Consider the following 21,923-nt stretch of genomic DNA (forward strand, 5'->3'; position numbering starts at 1 on the left):
TAAGAGTAACTAAGGTGGGAAAGGAGCTTGTAATGTTTGTCCCATCTCCATATAGTCATGTTAACTGTTGATTAGCAAAATAATGTCCAGGGAAGGTGAATATAAACTGTAGCCTGCGTTTGAGCCATCAGCTGAAGTTTGTTTACATCTGCGCAACATGGCGGCCGTGAACTCGAAGGATGAATCAGACTTCACAGGATTTCAAGGAATAATGGAGAAGAGCGTTTATGTGAAGAAAATTCTGGAGTTGGAAGGTAAAATTGAAAACTGTTTGAAAAGTATGGGGGCCTGGAAACGAGTTATGAAAATGTAATGAAAGAGTGCGCTGATATGAAGAAAGAAAATGCAATACTGAAAGAGGAAGTTAAGTTAATTAAAGTGAATTGCGACAAATGTGGAGAATCTTTAGGAAAAGTGATGGAGAAGCAGGCTGAATGGAAAAAAAGTCAGGAAGTGGAAAGAAAGGAAGTAAATTACAAAGTTGCAAGTCTGGAAAAGAAAATCAAAGAGTCTGGGAGAAAACTTTGGGCCTTGCTGAAATTATAGATCAACAGATCATAGAAGAGAAGATTGCTGAGAAAGTGGTGAAGGTTATTAAGTCAAATGAGACATTGGTGAGGGAAACTGTAGACAAAAAGAGATGTGTGGTGATATTTGGTGTGGAGGAGGATAAGACACCGAGTAAAATGGAGAGAGAAAAACATAAAAAAGGTGATAAATAATATCATTAATGTGGTGCAGGAGGAGGGAAAAGACCTAGTACAAGAAATAGAGGACTTCCATAGAATTGGAAAGTTCACAGGAGAAGGTATGAGGCCAGTAAGAATCAAATTTAAGTCACAAAAGGATGTAGATGAATTGGTGGAGAAGTCATGGAGGTTAGCCCAGCAGGAAACAACAAGGAAGATTTGGTTGAGAAGAGATCTCGGTGAAAAGGAAAGAGAAATGTTAAATGAGTTGAGAAAGGAGGCTTTGAAAAAAATGAAGAGAGGACAGAAGAGGAGAAGAAAGAGTTTTTCTGGAGAATCTTGGATATGAGACTGAGGAAGTGGTTCATAACCCAGAAAAGTACAGTAAGAAAGGACTAAAGAAACTTACGTATGAGCAGAATGTAATGTATTCCAACATAAATGGAGTGATATCGGGGATTTTAGAACTCAACGATTACTTGAGGGATAAGAACCCAGATATTGTGGGTCTTACTGAAACAAAACTGAGAGAGGAGAAGACCTGATGATGGTTGGAGAAGGGAAATATAATGTTTGGAAAAGAAATAGAGTAGGTAAGATGGGAGGAGGAGTGATGTTGCTGGTTAAAAAAGATATAAAGGTGGATCAAGTGAAAGAAGGTATGGGAAAGGCAGAAGTGCTAAAGATCAGAGCAGAAACTAATGAAGGAAAAAGAGGCACTACATAGTGGTGTACGTACCACCTAAGACAAATGCATGGTCAGTACAGGAATATGAAGAAATGATAAGAGATACAGGAACATGTCTGGAAGAAATGTTGGGTGGCTGTGAACGAACTATAATGATGGGAGATTTTAATTGTAAAGAGGTGTGTTGGGAGGACTGGTCAATGGAAGGATCAGAGACAACATGGGGAAATACACTATTGACACTGGCAATGGAAAATGTGTTAACTCAGTGGGTCAAAGAAGATACTAGGTTTGGAGGAGAGGGAGCATCGTCAAGACTGGACTTGGTCTTTAGTACAGAGCCAATGGTCATTGAGGAGATGAGGGTGGAGTGCCCTTTAGCAAAGAGTGATCATGCAGTTTTGGAGTTCAAGGTGATAGATGAAGAGAAATCTAGAAGAAATGAAGAATATAAAGTGGGAAGATGGAATTATGCCAAGACAGATTTTGGAAACCTAAAGAAATTCTTTCAAGAGACAAATTGGATGAAATTCAAGAGTGCTAAGGAGCAAATGAAAAGTGGAAGGAATTTATAAAAATATACAAAGAAGGTGAGAAAAATTTGTACCAATAAGACAACATAGAGAAGTTGGAAAGCAGGACTGGTTTAACGATAGATGTGAAAAGGCTAGAACAAGAAAAGAGGATGCATGGAAGAGGTGGAGAAGGAAAAGACGGATTAAGCAGTGGGAAAGTTACAAAAGAGCAAGAAATGAATATGTGTTGATTAGAAGAGAAGAAAGAAAGAAACAAGAAAAGGATATAATTGATAAATGTAAAGACCAACCAAGGCTTTTTACAGACATGTGAACAACAACATCAAAAATAGAGAAAGTATTGAAAGTTTAGAAGTAAATGGAGTATGCAGTGAGGATCCCAGGAAATGGCAGAGGCTATGAATGGATGCTTTCGGAAGGTATTCACAAAGGAGACTGCTTTTGACAAACCACTGGTAATGGAACAGAAAGGGATTATGAAGGAGTTTCAAGTAACTGTGGAGGAGATCAAGAATATGATGGGGAGTTTAGAAGTGAGAAAAGCTGTGGGACCTGATGGGGTATCAGGATGGATTTTAAGAGAATGCAGGAGCAACTGGCAGAAAAAGTTTGTGAAGTAATTGATGCCTCATTAAGGGAAGGTGTAGTGCCCCAAGACTGGAAAAGAGCTAACATTGTCCCAATTTATAAATCAGGTAACAAGAGAGACCCATTGAACTATAGACCAGTGTCACTTACAAGTGTGGTAGCTAAGATGTGTGAGAGGGTGGTGAAGAATAGATGGACAGACTTCTTGGAGAAAAATGACATACTTTGTGAATGTCAATTTGGTTTTAGAAAAGGGCGTTCATGCACGACAAACCTGATATGTTACTATTCGAGGGTGATAGATGTAATACAGGAAAGAGATGGTTGGGCTGATGGAATATATCTGGATTTAAAAAAGGCCTTTGATAAGGTACCACACCGGAGACTGATCTGGAAACTTGAAATGGTAGGAGGAGTGCATGGCAGTTTACTAAAATGGATGGAAGACTTTTGGTAGGAAGAGAAATGAGAACAATAATTAAGGACAGACCATCAGAATGGGGCTTGGTGGAGAGTGGAGTTCCACAGGGAACAGTGTTGGCACCAGTAATGTTCGCGGTCTACATAAATGACATGGTGGATGGGGTGTCCAGTTATGTGAGCCTATTTGCAGACGATGCAAAATTGTTAAGAAAAGTGAGATGTGACAAAGATTGCGAACTACTCCAGGAAGACTTGGACAGAATATGGAAATGGAGCTGTACATGGCAAATGGAGTTCAACACGACAAAATGCAAGAAAATAGAGTTTGGCAAGAGTGAAAGAAGAATCAGGAGTATGTACAAGATAGGAAATGAAGACATAAAACCAGTCATGAAGAAAAGACCTTGGGGTGACAATTACCAATGACCTATCGCCAGAGAGACATATAAACAAAATAATTGGAGAAGTATTGAACTTATTGAGGAACATAAGAGTGGCGTTCGTATATTTAGATGAAGAAATGATGAAGAAAATAATTACTGTAATGATAAGACCAAGGCTTGAATATGCAACAATACAGTGGGCTCGAACTTAAAGAAACACATAAGGAAACTAGAGAAAGTACAGAGGGCTGCAACAAAAATGGTGCCTGACTTAAGAGATTTGACTTATGAAGACAGACTGAACAGAATGCAACTTCCGACCCTGGAAAACAGAAGAGAAAGGGAGACCTGATAGCAATATACAGAGTGATGATTGGCATGGAAAAAATGGATAGGGAAGATCTGTGTATGTGGAATGAAAGAATGTCGAGAGGGCATGGGAAAAACTAAAATGGCCACTTATAGGAGAGATGTGAAAAATATAGCTTCCTCATAGAAGGGTGGAAGCATGGAATAGTTTAGACGTGGAAGTGGTCAACGCAAGGAATATTCATGATTTTAAGAAAAAGCTGGACATTAGTAGATATGGAGACGGGACAGTACGAGCATAGCTCTTTTCCCGTATGTTACAATTAGGTAAATACAATTAGGTAAATACACACACACACACACACACACACACACACACACACACACACCGAAACAATAACTTACTCCCAGTGAGATCTAATAGCAATAGTTGAGGAGGTGCTGTGAACCTTCCATTAAAGCTAGTTGTGATCTCGTTGAATGTTTCCCTTTGTGTCTCACAACTCAAGGGGGTAGTCACAGCCTACCCTCTAAAGACAGCTCTCCTTCTTCACACAAAACTACATGCACTTACCACACATACACCCTTCTCTCCAAATCAAAATTTAAAAGAAAAATGGGACCCAAAATAAATAACGCCTCGGAGTCCCCCTCTGGGGAGGGGACCAAAAATGTCCCCAGGTTGGACACCTCTCCTGTTGAATACCACAAATGCCTTGACACCTCCCTCAACTTTTTCTACATTAACTTCTGCAACATTCGCAGTCTTAGATCTAATTTTCAATCTGTGGAACATCATCTCTCCTCTACTAAACCTCATCTTCTTTTCCTCACCAAAACACAGCTGTCTGAGGCAACTGACAGTAGCCCCTTCTCTGTTCCCTCCTACTTTCTCTATTCTCATTTTAATTCCAAAGCTGGATGTTGCGTCTATGTACGCAACTACTTAACTTACTCTCGTGCCCACGCTCTTGAGTCTTCCAAATTTTCCACCATCTGGCTACGACTTAACAGTCACTCTCAAACTAAATTCATCTGTGCTGTTTATCTCTCCCCTAACTCTTCTGACTATAGTAATTTCTTAGCCTACTTAACTTCTAAAGTGGAGCACATTCTGTCCCTCTACCCTTTCGCTGAGATTTCCATTCTTGGAGATTTCAATGTTCACCACCAGCTTTGGCTTTCCTCTCCCTTCACTGACCACCCTGGTGAACTAGCCTTCAACTTTGCTATCCTCCATGACCTAGAGCAACTGGTGCAACACCCTACTCGTATTCCTGACCGTCTTGGAGACACGCCCAACATTCTTGATCTCTTCCTCACCTCTAACCCTTCTGCTTATACTGTCGCCCTTTCATCTCCGTTGGGCTCCTCCGATCACAATCTTATTTCTGTATCTTGTCCTATTTTTCCAATCCCTCCGCAGGATTCCCCAGAGCGAAGGTGCCTCTGGCGTTTTGCCTCTGCCAGTTGGGGGGACCTGAGGAAGTATTATGCTGATTTTCCTTGGAATGATCATTGCTTCTGTGTCAGAGACCCATCTCTTTGTGCTGAACGCATAACAGAGGTGTTAGTATCTGGCATGGAGGCGTACATTCCTCATCAGAACATCAAGAACAGAACAGAAGATTTGAAGAAAAGAAAAATTATAGTCACTTATGTTCCACCAAAGACTAATACATGGGGATCAGAAGAGCAAAAAGATATGCAAAGAGAGGCAATAAAGTGCCTAGATAACATGATAAGAAAAGATAGAAGAATACTCTTGGTTGGAGACTTTAACTGTAAAAAAATAAACTGGAGAGAGATGGAAGTAATGGAAAATGCTGGGCAGTGGAGTGAGAAAGTGTTACAGCTAACTATGGTTAATACAATGGACCAGTGGGTGGAGCAGTCCACAAGGTATGGGGGAGAAGAAGAACCATCGTTGCTTGACTTAGTCTTTACAAAGAAACCAGAGTCCCCTCCAATCATACAATACCTTAGTCCAATGGGGAAAAGTGATCATGTGACATTAGAGATACAAATGCAGGAGAAAGACGAGATAAGTTACAGAGAGGATTATAAAGGAGAGAGATTAAATTATGCAATAGCGGATTTAGAAAAATTAAGGAGTTATTTTGCTGATACTCAGTTGAGTGATATTATGTGCAGGAAGACTGTACAAGAGAAATATGATATATTCTTACAAAAATACTATGAAGGAGTAAAAAAGTTTGTTCCTGTTTATAAAGTTCAGAAAAAAATACATACATGGTACAATGCTAGATGCTTACAAGCAAAAACGGCAAAGGATAAAGTGTGGAAGAAACTTTTAAAGCAGGGAAATGACTATAATAGTCGGCAGTACAAAGATACTAGAAATGAATATATTAGAGTAAGGAGAGAGGAAGAAAGAAAGTTTGAGAAAGATGTAGTGGATAAAAGCAAGGATAAACCAAAACTTTTCTACAAGTTTATAAATGGCAAAACAAAGAATAAGGAAACAATTGAAAAAATAATTAAAGAACGAAAGACATACCAAACAGAGAAAGAAATGTGTGAAATAATGAATGAAAGCTTCAAAACGGTATTCACTGAAGATGATTTCACAGAACCTAATAGGACATTGAATTGCCAAGGATTACAGGAGATTGCAGTGCACAAAGATATTGGAAGATTACTGGACAGGATGGAAGTCATAAAAGCAATAGGGCCAGATGGTGTATCAGGCTGAGTGTTAAAAGAATGTAAAGAGCAAGTACTGAAGCCAATTTGGGAAATAATTAAAAGTTCAATAAAAGAAGGGAAAGTTTCACAAGAGTGGAAGAGAGCCAATGTAATACCGATATTTAAAGGAGGTAAGGCAACTGAACCACTAAACTACAGACCAGTATCACTTGCAAGTGTCGTAGGGAAGTTATGTGAAATAATTATCAAAGAAAAGTGGGTTATATTTCTAGAAGAGGAACAAGTCATATCAAACAGACAATTTGGATTCAAGACAGGGCAGTCATGTGTATCAAATTTAATAAGTTTCTACTCCAGAGTTATTGCAGGACTTGAAAACAGAGATGGATGGGTAGACACAGTATACCTGTACATTAAAAAGGCATTTGATAAGGTCCCTCACGGAAGACTTCTTTGGAAACTAGAGAACATAGGAGGACTGCGTGAAACCTTGCTCGAATGGACAAGAGATTATTTGAAGGATAGGGAAATGAGAACTGTGATCAGAGATACATACTCATCTTGGAGTAGAGTAACTAGCGGAGTGCCACAAGGGTCAGTGTTAGCCCCCATCATGTTTCAAGTTTATGTAAACGACATTCACATTGGGATAAACAGCTATATGAATTTATTCGCTGATGATGCAAAGTTGCTAAAAGTTATCAAAACCAGAGAGGACTGTCTACTGTTACAGGAAGATTTAAACAAGATCTATGAATGGAGCAAGAAGTGGAAATTGGAGTTTAATGCCAAGAAGTAAGAGAAGACCAGTATGGAACTATTTAATGGGACAAGAGCAAAAAACGAAGACAAATGAGGAAAAAGATCTTGGAGTGATCATACAAGAAAATCTGAGTCCTGATAAACACTTAAACAAGATATTTGGACTATCATATAAGATGTTGACTAATATAAGAGTGGCATTTCATTACATGGATAAAGATATGATTAAAAAATCATCACAAGCATGATACACCCAAGACTGGAATATGCAACAGTGGTATTGTCTCCGAGCTCTAAAAAAGATATAAGAAAACTGGAAAGGATACAGAAGATTGCTACAAAGATGGTGCTGGAATTAAAGGACCTCACATATGAAGAACAAATTAAAGAAATGGGACTGCCAACCTTACAGGATAGAAGAGAACGTGAGGACCTAATAACAATGTATAAGATAGTAAATGATATTGAAAAAAATAGACAAAGAAGACCTGGTGCTGTTGGTGGAAGGAGATGGAAGGACAAGAGGACATGAAAAGAAGATCAGGATGAGGCAGTGTGTGAAGGATGTTTGAAAATACAGTATTCCACACAGAATGGTGGAAAAATGGAATGCATTGGATAAGGAAATTGTCACAGCACATAGTGTGCATAACTTTAAAGAAAAACTAGATAGATGGAGATATGGAGACAGGACACTATGAGCCCTGCTCGAACCCTGTACAATACAACTACAGTCCTTTCATCCAAAGAATCCAGGCCGAAACTGCTAGTTTGGTTGGCTGCCCTGCCCATCCCTGCCTCCACTAAACCTTCCCGACACTTAAACTTTCTTCAAGTACATTTATTTTTCTTCACCTAACTCAATAGATATACAAGTTTGTCAATTCTTTTTTACATCCACGGATAAAGCAGCCATTCTTGTGCTATATCGTTGTTTTAAATCATGCTAATGTAGAGAACCAAAGTATTTATGACATGAATAATATGATGATACGTGTTTTAATGTGTATGCAACACTATATATTTAATCTTTATGTGCAGTTATTATGAGGTTATCTTTAAAAATTAACTCGTCTCCTACGACATAAAATAAGCGCGTCGCCTCATCACCCGTCATATAGCCATATAAAATCTTAATTTTCTCGTTCATGTTACATTATATTAAAAATGTGAAAGCAGTCACCTTGCTCAATATTTTATGTCGTAGGAGACGTGTTAATTTTTAAAGATAACCTCATAATAACTGCACATAAAGATCAAATATAAAGTGTTGCATACACATTAAAACACGTATCGTCATATTATTCATGTCATAAATACTTTGTTTCTCTACATTGGCATGATTTAAAACAACAATATAGCACAAGAAAGGCTGCTTTATCCTTGGATATAAAAGAAAAATGACAAACTTGTATATCTATTGAGTTAAGTGAAGAAAAATGAATGTACTTGGAAGAAAATTTAAGTGTCGGGAAGGTTTAGTAGTGGCGGGGGTGGGCATGGCTGCCAACCGAACTAGCAGTTTCGGCCTGGATTCTTTGGATGAATGGACTATAGGTAAATACAACTAGGTAAATACACACACATTTTGGCCTTACATGATGTATTGATGATGATAACATTTCTCTCATCAGGTCTTATTGGCAAGGGTTTCTCAAAATTAAGGCTTGCCATTGCCAAGCGAACAGATAAGCGGGTGCGACTCATGCTTGAAGTCATCAGTTCCATACGGGCAATCAAGATGTTTACTTGGGAGAAGCTCTTCATTGATATTTTGGAAGCTGCCAGGAAGTATGTGTCATATATTTTGTTATTTAGTTTTTCATGTACAAAGGAAAATGTTTGACTTTTTGGACTAAGGAAGCGTTTTGACCAGGGGTGTGGAGTCGGATTTTCAAAAGTCCGACTCCAACTCCGACTCCGACTCCAGTAAATTTAAATGTTGTGACTCTGACTCCGACTCCAGGAAATTTGAAGGTTGCGACTCTGACTCCGACTCCGTTTTTTTTTTTTTTTTTTTTTTTCTGTACAACGATATAGTCTATTTTTGTTACATCAGGGATGGTAACCAAGGGAAAAGATTAAGCAAAAAGCTGGCTAGTTACCACACCTAAACAAGACGAAAGTTAAGAGAATCAATACTTGCATATTTTCAAGTCAATCCATAATAAAAGTGTATAATTATCATAAATTAATAAAAATTATCCTTATATGTAATGCTTGATTGGACATATCCTCCACAAAGTCAATTTCTCCCAATTTGTAGGAATCTCCATGAAGTGGAATCTTTACTTGGAAAATTTATCAGGTAAAGGAGTCGGAGTCAATCATATTTTTACCGACTCCGACTCCGACTCCGACTCTGACTCCAATTCCGACTCTGATTCCGACTCCGGCCAAAAGTAGCTGACTCCTCGAGTCCGACTCCGACTCTGACTCCAATTCCGACTCTGACAACGACTGCGGCCAAAAGTAGCCGACTCCTCGACTCCTCGACTCCGACTCTGACTCCGACTCCACACCCCTGGTTTTGACTTCTGGGATAGAAATTGATACTCATTAACTTATCATCATATATAGAATTAGCTTCCATTCTTGCTATGTCACTTTAATTGTAATCCTCTTAAAATTTTAAAATCTCTATGAATTGTTTTTGTTTAGTTTTGGCTTTCATAAATACTACTACAAGTACAGTATAGGTAAAGTTAGTAAATTGCATCATGTATGAAGTTGTTCCTTTTGCTTATTTTGGTCTCATCAGATGCTTTGAAAAAAAAACAGTGAATCATCTTTCATGGATTAACATTTTGTGCCCTTCATTAGAATGGTTGCACAACATATGTAAGTTTTACGTATTTTGAGATTCCTTAAGATGTCTAATTGGACTGCTTTTAGATAAAACATGTTGGTAGTACATGCAAACTGTATAAAGGCATTGGAAATTTTCTCTGTATTTAGAGCACCTGTAGGATATTACAAAATCTTAAATGACAAATCACTGGTCTTAACTCCTTCAGTACCGTGATGCGTTTTTACATTCTTTCTGGTGACTATTTGGTGATATTTTACAGCTTCAAAAACTTATGTGGGGATTAAAATAGTGAAGACTGTGGCCATTAATCTTCTGACCTCCATAGACCCTTCCTAATGTCAATAAAATTACCCAATCGTACGAAAAAATCAAGGTAAAAATACGTCCCAGTACTAAGGGGGTTAAGAGGGCCATTTGTCATTCACTTTGTCAGTGACATGCCATCCTGGATACAAGTGAGGAAGGCTTATAACAAAACAGTACTGGATTCTAGGACCTTGGTCCTAGAATCCAATAATGATTGGTGCCAAATGTCTGTATCAGTGGGGTCAGTGTCTTGGTACCAAATGAACAATGCTGGTGGTCAGTGATGTCAGTAACTTCCTTACTTGAAATTAATACATTCAAATACCAATGCTGATTAATTCCATTTCTTTTCACATCAGGCCCTTAAAACATAGTGTGCCAAATGCCACTGGTAAGAAAATTGAATTCAGTGTAGTGATGTGTAGGCCAAACCCTCTTCCATCTGAAGAGCAATTATGCATTACAATCAAAACTCCACTCAAGTAGCGTGGTATCATCATCCACTTCACCACGATATTTCAGGTGCCTTCATTCTAGTTACAGCCATGCACTGTCTTTTTTTATCACTGTCTTTAAGTCTTACACTGTTTTATTTATGGCATTGATGATTTCAGCATTATTCTAACTTTATATAATATTTTAGTATGTGATTGGGTGAGTAAATTTAAGGAAAATGCAATAAATGAGAAATGCAAACAATGGCAACTGTTCCAAGCATTCCCTCGTCTCACTTTAACACTACTCTTTCCATTGCTGTTTGATTAGGGGATTTTCTTTACCTTTTTGGCAATATGAGTGACTTTAATAATGAATGTACACCCTATTTTTGAAGTTTTGCTTTGTTTCAGGATGAGTAAAATGGAAGTCTTTAGACAGTTTTTGTTTTCTAATAAATATATAACATACATCAATTTAGATTTTATGAGCAGTTCCCATTGATATCTTTGGTGGGTTTGTTCATTATTATTTTCCAAGTTTATTATTTTCTAATCCATCAGTCAATTGCCATGATTTACCTGTCTCTTTCTAACTTGCAGGTATGAACTGAAAGAGATAAAAAGAAAGAGTGTGCTTCAATCCGTGAATGCATCCATCTTCAATACACTGTCAAGATTAATTATTTTTCTTTGTCTGGTTACGTATGCAATGCTGGGCTTCCCATTTCAAGCAGAAAAGGTGAAACTAAGAGATTTGTTTGTATAAATGTGTTTGTATAAAATGATTAAGATGAAACAATTAAAGTATCAGTATCTGAATAATCAGAAGCAGAAATATAGGATGAATGTGCCTTATGCTAAACAACAGTCTTAGGAAGTCTGTGTGCTTTGATATTTGAAGTTTAAAGTTCAACAAATTTCTGGGAAGGTTTTTCATTATTTGTTTGTTTATTTATTTATTTATTTGTGTATTTGTTAATTAATCAATTAATTAATTGATTAATTAATTAATTAATTAATTTATTTATTTATTTATTTATTTATTTATTAGTACCATATTTTCCTCTATGTATTGCCCTTAGCCTTCTTACTTTCTACTTTTATTTCCATTGGCCAGTGCTGTGTTTGATTCCTTCAACCACTCAACATTTTTTTTCCTTCACTTGATTTGAATGACCAAATATTTTTTTTTATGTACACATGCTCAATATTCATCATTTATTCTTTATACACTCTTTGTGCTTCTGAAGCAACCCATTTGAATTGCTTAGCTTCTTACCTAAACCATATTTGCATGTGATAATGGAATTATCTTCTAGATACCACATGTATATATATATATATATATATATATATATATATATATATATATATATATATATATATATATATATATATATATAGACGGCTACTGTTCTTCTCCTAAACCTATTAATAGTGGTGTTCCTCAGGGTTCTGTCCTGTCACCCACTCTCTTTCTATTATTCATTAATGACCTTCTTAACCAAACTTCTTGCCCTATCCACTCTTATGCTGATGATACCACACTACATCTTTCCACGTTCTTTCAGAGACATCCAACACTTCAGGAAATTAACAGATCACGCGGGGACGCCACGGAACGCCTGACTTCCGATCTTCTAAAATTTCCGATTGGGGCAGAGAAAATCTAGTAGTTTTCAATGCCTCAAAAACTCAATTCCTCCATCTATCAACTCGACACAACCTTCCAGACAACTATACCCTCTTCTTCAATGACACTTAACTGTCTCCCTCTTCCACAATGAATATCCTCGGTCTGTCCTTTGCTCATAATCTTAACTGGAAACTTCACATCTCATCTCTTGCTAAAACAGCCTCTATGAAATTAGGTGTTCTGAGGCATCTCCGCCAGTTTTTCTTGTCCCTCCAACTGCTTATTCTGTATAAGGGCCTTATCCGTCCCTGTATGGAGTACTCTTCGCATGTTTGGGGGGGGGTTCCAGTCAAACAACTTTGCTTGATAGGGTGGAATCGAAAGCTCTTCATCTCATGAACTCCCCTCCTCTGACTAAATGTCTTCAGTCTCTTTCTCACCGCCGAAATGTTGCATCCCTTTCTATATTTTATCGCTATTTTCATGGTAACTGTTCTACTGATCTTGCTAACTGCATGCCTCCCCTCCTCCTGCAGCCACACTGCACAAGGCTTTCTTTTTCCTCTCATCCCTATTCTGTCCAACTCTCTAATGCAAGAGTTAACCAGTATGCTCAATCATTCATCTCTTTCACTGGTAAACTCTGGAACTCCCTCCCTGCATCTGTATTTCCGAATTCCTACACCTTGTCTTCTTTTAAGAGGGAGGTATCGAGGCATTTGCTCTCCTAATTCTGGCTGACGGTTTTGGCACTTTTTGTACTCTTTGAAGAGCCAGCGCTCAAGTGGGCTTTTTTCTAACTTTTTTTTTTTTGCCCTTGGCTGGCCCTCATCCCTATGAAAAAAAAAAAAAAATATATATATATATATCTATCTATCTATCTATCTATCTATCTATCTATCTATCTATCTATCTATCTATCTATCTATCTATATATATATATATATATATATATATATATATATATATATATATATATAATTTTTTTCTTTTCTTTTCTGCCCATATCTTTTCATGTTCCTTGGAAATTTTGAGCATGTGTAGCACACAAGATAAATTTGTTAATTTTTGTTATGAAATTTATTAAAGAATTCTTTTTGCCACTATTGCAAAGTTCTGTTTCAAATGCACATCAAAGAAAAGAACTGGAATATAACCATCTTTTTTTCTTTTGTTTGGTTTTCTGATACATTAAAAAGATGAATTATTGCAAATTGTAGTATTTTGGTTTATTTATGTTTGAGACCTGAGTATTCAATGTGTAATGACAATCCAATTAGTGATGATGAATTAATGAAATGACCAGATGGTCATCTAATGTAAATTATATTTCACAGAAAGTTCATGGAATGAATATTTGTCACAGGTATATCTGACAGTTGCCCTAATCAACAGTGTTCAAAATTCACTTACTGTTTACTTCCCTATGGCTATGATTGGAGTTGCAGAAGTTTATATGTCCTGTCTTAGATTACAGGTATGTTCTTAAATATAATTTATATCATCCTTTGAAATCAATCACACATGAGATTTACAGTATACAATGAGGATACAGAATAAGTATGTTTGAATACATTATTTAGTTTTATTGATGAAATACAAACATACACAGTAGTATTTTTACTGTAGAAATAACATGTTATTGATATAACTTATCATTATTTATCAGTTCAATATCTCTCATTGTTGGTAACATTTTGATTGAATAATTTTTCTCAGAGTAAGCTGGAGATGGAGGAAAAAGATGTCACCGGATTTATTCAACATATAGAGCCTCATTCAAAACAAAAGGTAAGATTATTGAAGATAACTATTATACTGTAGTTCTGTTTAGGCTGAGTTAAAGATTATAGGGAAAGAGAATTTAATTTGTTAAAGAACAAGATTATTTAGTACAGTTGCACATAGATAACTGCATCATTAATTTTCACCTTCAGTACAGATACATGTACTTGCCAGCTTTATTAATGTGTTATATTGGAAAATCATAAACTTTCTTATTCTCTCTCTCTCTCTCTCTCTCTCTCTCTCTCTCTCTCTCTCTCTCTCTCTCTCTCTCTCTCTCTCTCTCTCTCTCTCTCTCTCTCTCTCTCTCTCTCACACTTGCATACACACACACACACGTGGTCGAAACAAGGTCAAGGTCGGACGGGCAGACCAACACTCCCCGTGATCAACTGATCCCAATTACCAAAGGTTGTGTTTACAGAGGCCTGGGCAAATGCGTGACTTGTGTGGCAATAGTCTCCAGAAACTACATTAAAAGGGCACCATGAGTAGGAAAGAACTTACATCCATAAGCAGGTATGAGGATAGGGAAGGAGTACAAGAAAAGGATGATGATGGTGATGAGGGGGAGGCTAGATTCGGAGGATTTGATGAAACAAGTACCGTCCTCCATATGCGAGTTCTAACTTTGGAAAAAAAAAGTAGACAACTGGATCAGAGAAAGTATGAGAAGTAAAGAGAACGATGAACAGGAGAAAGAGTTTCTGAACTTGAAAGACCGGATAAAAAAAAGTGGAAGAAAGTGAAGCTAGGTTAAGAGTAGGGAATACAGAACTGAGAAAAGAACTAGCCAAATATAAGAAACAGATGGATGAAGGACTTGGGTAAAGTAGAGAAAGAAAAAGAGGACCTGAAAGATCTAGTTAGCAAAGAAGAGGAAAGAATACATAACGTGATTTAAAAAGAAGTACAGGCATGGAGAGTACAAGATAAGAAAGACAAAGATAACTTACAGGAGGTGATTAAAAACAACTAAAAGAAAAGGACGAGAACATGGCAAACAAAATGATTGGAGTCCTTAAGGAAAAGGAAAACCTAGTAAAGGAAATTGCAGAAAAAAAGAAGAGTGTAATTATCTTTGGACTAAAAGAAAAAAATGTAAAATATAGACCAAGAAGGGAAAAGAAGGAAATGAAGTCAGTTAAAGACCTACTAAAAATATAAATGACGAAGATAGGCAGAACTTAGAGGAGGAAGTGGAGGAAATTCACAGAATGGGACCTTATCAAGATGGAACAACAAGACCAATTAAGATTCTACTCAAATCACAAGCAGCAACAGAAGAGATATTATATAGAACAACAAAACTCAGAGAAACAGAAGGCTGCAAGGATATATATATATATATATATATATATATATATATATATATATATATATATATATATATATATATATATATATATATATATATATATATATATATATATATATATATATATATATATATATATATATATATATAAGAAAAAATAAGAATGAGGAAGAAAGGAAGAGATACAATGAATTGGCGGCAGCAGTAAGGGAAAAAAATAATGAAAGGTCAGAGGAGGAAAAAAAGGCATTTTTTTGGAGAATTCTGAGACAGGATAAGAAAATAGTATATAAGAGGCAACAGTGGATCAAGTGTAACTCTAAGTGATAAGGGTAAGAAACTAAAAATGATGTATACGAACATAGATGTGATTCTATCAAGTAAATTAGAACTAAAAGATTACATAAGGAAAGAAAAACCGGATATTGTATGCCTGGCCGAAACCAAATTAAATGAGACAATCAAAATAGGCATAGATAATAGATATAACGTATGGAGGAAAGACAGAGTGGGTAAAGGAGGAGGAGGAGTCGTGATAATGACAAGGAAAGAAAGGGTGGTAAACCATGTGGAATACGGGGAAGGAAAAGCAGAAGTACTGTATATTAAGATGCATATTAATAAAAAAGACATAACAATCATTGTAACATATGTGCCACCAAAAACGAATGCATGGACCAACCGAGAATATAAAGATATGATAGATGACTCTATAAGGAGTCTAACGAGAGTCATTAAAGAAGGAGAAAAGTGATATTAGTAGGAGACTTCAACTGTAAAGACGTGGACTGGGAAAATTATGAAAGTGGTATGGGGGAAGAAGCCTGGGGAGAAAGATTCCTAAACCTAATGATAGATAACATGATGGATCAAAAAGTAAAGGAAAACACAAAATTCAGAGGAAACGATGAGCCAGCAAGATTAGACCTGGTTTTTACAAGGGGTATACAAATGAATGATGATATAAGATAAAAGTGCCCATTTGGAAAGAGTGATCATGTAATATTAGAAATGGATATAGAAGAGGGAAAAGAAGATAGAGATGAATCATACAAAGGAGACTGATTAAATTACAGAAAGGCTGATATTGAGAATCTCAAGAACTATTTCAAATACGCTAACTGGGAGGAGATGGAAAACTTTGAGGTGGTGCAAGAGAAATATAACTTATTTTTGGAAATATACAAAACAGGAGTAAGGGAATATATTCCAAAATATACACCTAAGGAAGAAGGAAAGAAAGATTGGTTTAACGCAAAGTGTGCCAGGGCAAAGGAGAAAAGAGATGGAGCATGGAAAAGGTGGAGGAGAAATAGAAATGCAGTAAATAAGGTAAACTTCAAGATAGCAAGAAATGAATATGTTAAAGTGAGGAAGGAAGAGGAGAGGATCTATGAAAAGGACATAGTCAAAAAATGAAAGGAGCAACCAAAATTGTTCTACAGATTCATAAATGGAAAAATAAGACAAAAAGAAACAATAGAAAGGTTAAAAGGAGAAAATGAGATGGTGGAAGACCCAAAAAGTATGGCAGAACTGTTAAATGATAAGTTCCAGGAGTTCTTTACTAAGGAATCCAAATTTGAAAGACCACAGGGTAATAGAGAGACCATCTATATGGAAGAGATTAAAGTAACCAAGCTTGAAATAAAAGAGTTAATGAAAAACTGGATGAAGAAAAGGCAATGGGACCAGATGAAGTCTCAGGCAGAATACTGAAAGAATGTAGGGAAGAACTAGCAAGACCTATACACATCATTAAATGCTCAATAGAAAATGGAACAGTACCAGTAGAATAAGAGCGGAAGGAAGGAAGAACCTCTAAATTACAGACCGGTATCATTAACTAGTGTAATATGTAAGATGTGTGAAAGAGTAATAAAGAAACAATGGATCGAGTTCCTTGAAGACAACAAATTATTATCAAATAGCCAATTTGGCTTTAGAAAAGGTCGGTCGTGTGTAACAAATTTACTGTATTTCTACTCTAGAATAGTTGACAGGATACAAGAGAGAGAAGGATGGGTTGATTTTATTTACTTGGATTTAAAAAAGGCATTTGATAAAGTGCCACATGAAAGGTTGTTGTGGAAATTAGAGGAGAAGGGTGGTTTAAAAGGAAGCACATTGAGATGGATGGAAAATTACTTGAGGGGGAGAGAAATAAGGACGGTAGTTAAAGATATGAAGTCCAAGTGGAGAGCAGTAGAAAGCAGAGTGCTGCAAGGGTCAGTATTGGCGCCAATACTTTTTCTCATTTATATGAATGACATGACAGAAGGAGTGAACAGCTACATAAATCTGTTTGCGGACAATGCGAAACTGTGCAGAGTTATAAAGCAAAAAGAGGATTGTGAAATACTGCAAGAAGACCTAAACAAGATTTGGGAATGGAGTAAAAAGTGGGAGATGGAATTCAATGTGGACAAAAGCCATGCCATGGAAATGGGATAGAGTGAAAGACGACCCATGGGAATCTATAAGATGGGAGATGGAGTAGAACTGGAGAAAGTAAAAAAGGAAAAGGATTTGGGAGTTGCGATGGAAGAAAATAATCAACTGGCAAGCCATATTAATAGAATTTTCAGAGAGACATATAATTTGCTAAGGAATATTGGAATAGCATTTCACTACATGGACAAAGAAATGATGAAGAAACTGATAAGTACTATAATAAGACCCAAATTGGAATATGTAGGAGTAGTGTGGACCCCTCACAAAAAGAAACATGTAAGGAAGCTGGAGAGACTACAAAAAATGGCTACAAGAATGGTCCCAAACTTGAAGAGATGACATATGAAGAGAGACTAAAGGCTATGGATCTTCCAACATTGGAACAGAGAAGGGAGAGAGGGGATCTCATACAAGTTTATAAATTGATCAACGGAATAGACCAAGTGGACAATGAGTATCTGATCCTGAGAGAAGAATATGCCAGTCGAAGCACAAGATTGCATAGTAAGAAACTGAGGAAGGGAAGATGTCTAAGAGATATTAAAAAGTATACTTTCCCGCAAAGATGTGTTGAGATGTGGAACAGTTGGAACGAAGAAGTAGTGTCTGCAACGAGTGTACACAATTTTAAGGAAAGATTGGATAAGTATAGATATGGAGGCGGGGCCACACGAGCATAAAGCCCAGGCCCTGTAAAACTACAACTAGGTAAAATACAACTAGGTAAATACACACACACACACACACACACACACACACACACACACACACACACACACACACACACAGAGATGGGACCACACGAGCATAAAGCCCAGGCCCTGTAAAACTACAACTAGGTAAATACAACTAGGTAAATACACACACACACACACACACACACAGGAGACAAGGTCACAGAGATCTTAGCCTGGGGCCTCTAATACACAAATAGGTAAATACAAATAGGTAAATACACACACACACACACACACACACACACACAGACACACATGCGACAAATGTGGAGAATCTTTAGGAAAAGTGATGGAGAAGCAGGCTGAATGGAAAAAAAGTCAGGAAGTGGAAAGAAAGGAGGTAAATTACATAGTTGCAAGTCTGGAAAAGGAAATCAAAGAGTCTGGGGAGAAAACTTTGGGCCTTGCTGAAATTATAGATCAACAGATCATAGAAGAGAAGATTGCTGAGAAAGTGGTGAAGGTTATTAAGTCAAATGAGACATTGGTGAGGGAAACTGTAGACAAAAAGAGATGTGTGGTGATATTTGGTGTGGAGGAGGATAAGACACCGAGTAAAATGGAGAGAGAAAAACATAAAAAAGGTGATAAATAATATCATTAATGTGGTGCAGGAGGAGGGAAAAGACCTAGTACAAGAAATAGAGGACTTCCATAGAATTGGAAAGTTCACAGGAGAAGGTATGAGGCCAGTAAGAATCAAATTTGTCACAAAAGGATGTAGATGAATTGGTGGAGAAGTCATGGAGGTTAGCCCAGCAGGAAACAACAAGGAAGATTTGGTTGAGAGGAGATCTCGGTGAAAAGGAAAGAGAAATGTTAAATGAGTTGAGAAAGGAGGCTTTGAAAAAAAATGAAGAGAGGACAGAAGAGGAGAAGAAAGAGTTTTCTGGAGAATCTTGGATATGAGACTGAGGAAGTGGTTCATAACCCAGAAAAGTACAGTAAGAAAGGACTAAAGAAACTTACGTATGAGCAGAATGTAATGTATTCCAACATAAATGGAGTGATATCGGGATTTAGAACTCAACGATTACTTGAGGGATAAGAACCCAGATATTGTGGGTCTTACTGAAACAAAACTGAGAGAGGAGAAGACCTGATGATGGTTGGAGAAGGAAATATAATGTTTGGAAAAGAAATAGAGTAGGTAAGATGGGAGGAGGAGTGATGTTGCTGGTTAAAAAGATATAAAGGTGGATCAAGTGAAAGAAGGTATGGGAAAGGCAGAAGTGCTAAAGATCAGAGCAGAAACTAATGAAGGAAAAAGAGGCACTACATAGTGGTGTACGTACCACCTAAGACAAATGCATGGTCAGTACAGGAATATGAAGAAATGATAAGAGATACAGGAACATGTCTGGAAGAAATGTTGGGTGGCTGTGAACGAACTATAATGATGGGAGATTTTAATTGTAAAGAGGTGTGTTGGGAGGACTGGTCAATGGAAGGATCAGAGACAACATGGGAAATACACTATTGACACTGGCAATGGAAAATGTGTTAACTCAGTGGGTCAAAGAAGATACTAGGTTTGGAGGAGAGGAGCATCGTCAAGACTGGACTTGGTCTTTAGTACAGAGCCAATGGTCATTGAGGAGATGAGGGTGGAGTGCCCTTTAGCAAAGAGTGATCATGCAGTTTTGGAGTTCAAGGTGATAGATGAAGAGAAATCTAGAAGAAATGAAGAATATAAAGTGGGAAGATGGAATTATGCCAAGACAGATTTTGGAAACCTAAAGAAATTCTTTCAAGAGACAAATTGGATGAAATTCAAGAGTGCTAAGGAGCAAATGAAAAGTGGAAGGAATTTATAAAAATATACAAAGAAGGTGAGAAAAATTTGTACCAATAAGACAACATAGAGAAGTTGGAAAGCAGGACTGGTTTAACGATAGATGTGAAAAGGCTAGAACAAGAAAAGAGGATGCATGGAAGAGGTGGAGAAGGAAAAGACGGATTAAGCAGTGGGAAAGTTACAAAAGAGCAAGAAATGAATATGTGTTGATTAGAAGAGAAGAAAGAAAGAAACAAGAAAAAGATATAATTGATAAATGTAAAGACCAACCAAGGCAGACATGTGAACAACAACATCAAAAATAGAGAAAGTATTGAAAGTTTAGAAGTAAATGGAGTATGCAGTGATGATCCCAGGGAAATGGCAGAGGCTATGAATGGATGCTTTCGGAAGGTATTCACAAAGGCGACTGCTTTTGACAAACCACTGGTAATGGAACAGAAAGGGATTATGAAGGAGTTTCAAGTAACTGTGGAGGAGATCAAGAATATGATGGGGAGTTTAGAAGTGAGAAAAGCTGTGGGACCTGATGGGGTATCAGGATGGATTTTAAGAGAATGCAGGAGCAACTGGCAGAAAAAGTTTGTGAAGTAATTGATGCCTCATTAAGGGAAGGTGTAGTGCCCCAAGACTGGAAAAGAGCTAACATTGTCCCAATTTATAAATCAGGTAACAAGAGAGACCCATTGAACTATAGACCAGTGTCACTTACAAGTGTGGTAGCTAAGATGTGTGAGAGGGTGGTGAAGAATAGATGGACAGACTTCTTGGAGAAAAATGACATACTTTGTGAGTGTCAATTTGGTTTTAGAAAAGGGCGTTCATGCACGACAAACCTGATATGTTACTATTCGAGGGTGATAGATGTAATACAGGAAAGAGATGGTTGGGCTGATGGAATATATCTGGATTTAAAAAGGCCTTTGATAAGGTACCACACGGAGACTGATCTGGAAACTTGAAATGGTAGGAGGAGTGCATGGCAGTTTACTAAAATGGATGGAAGACTTTTGGTAGGAAGAGAAATGAGAACAATAATTAAGGACAGACCATCAGAATGGGGCTTGGTGGAGAGTGGAGTTCCACAGGGATCAGTGTTGGCACCAGTAATGTTCGCGGTCTACATAAATGACATGGTGGATGGGGTGTCCAGTTATGTGAGCCTATTTGCAGACGATGCAAAATTGTTAAGAAAAGTGAGATGTGACAAAGATTGCGAACTACTCCAGGAAGACTTGGACAGAATATGGAAATGGAGCTGTACATGGCAAATGGAGTTCAACACGACAAAATGCAAGAAATTAGAGTTTGGCAAGAGTGAAAGAAGAATCAGGAGTATGTACAAGATAGGAAATGAAGACATAAAACCAGTCATGAAGAAAAGACCTTGGGGTGACAATTACCAATGACCTATCGCCAGAGAGACATATAAACAAAATAATTGGAGAAGTATTGAACTTATTGAGGAACATAAGAGTGGCGTTCGTATATTTAGATGAAGAAATGATGAAGAAAATAATTACTGCAATGATAAGACCGAGGCTTGAATATGCAACAATACAGTGGGCTCGAACTTAAAGAAACACATAAGG

The 21,923-nt window shown here is 37.2% G+C and overlaps 1 protein-coding gene across 5 annotated transcripts in view; it reads left to right on the top strand.

Moving 5' to 3' along the window:
* Nucleotides 1–21,923, top strand: part of LOC123516005 (ATP-binding cassette sub-family C member 4-like) — a 222,798-nt gene that overhangs the window by 49,438 nt on the left and 151,437 nt on the right. For all 5 annotated transcript variants that reach the window (XM_045274990.1, XM_045274992.1, XM_045274989.1 and 2 more), the window contains 4 exons: nucleotides 8,683–8,839; nucleotides 11,204–11,342; nucleotides 13,606–13,716; nucleotides 13,959–14,030. In XM_045274990.1, the coding sequence (XP_045130925.1) occupies nucleotides 8,683–8,839; nucleotides 11,204–11,342; nucleotides 13,606–13,716; nucleotides 13,959–14,030 (479 nt within the window). The remainder of the gene's footprint in view (nucleotides 1–8,682; nucleotides 8,840–11,203; nucleotides 11,343–13,605; nucleotides 13,717–13,958; nucleotides 14,031–21,923) is intronic.

The sequence above is a fragment of the Portunus trituberculatus genome, chromosome 40 (assembly GCF_017591435.1).
Source record: "Portunus trituberculatus isolate SZX2019 chromosome 40, ASM1759143v1, whole genome shotgun sequence".
NCBI lineage: Eukaryota > Metazoa > Arthropoda > Malacostraca > Decapoda > Portunidae > Portunus > Portunus trituberculatus.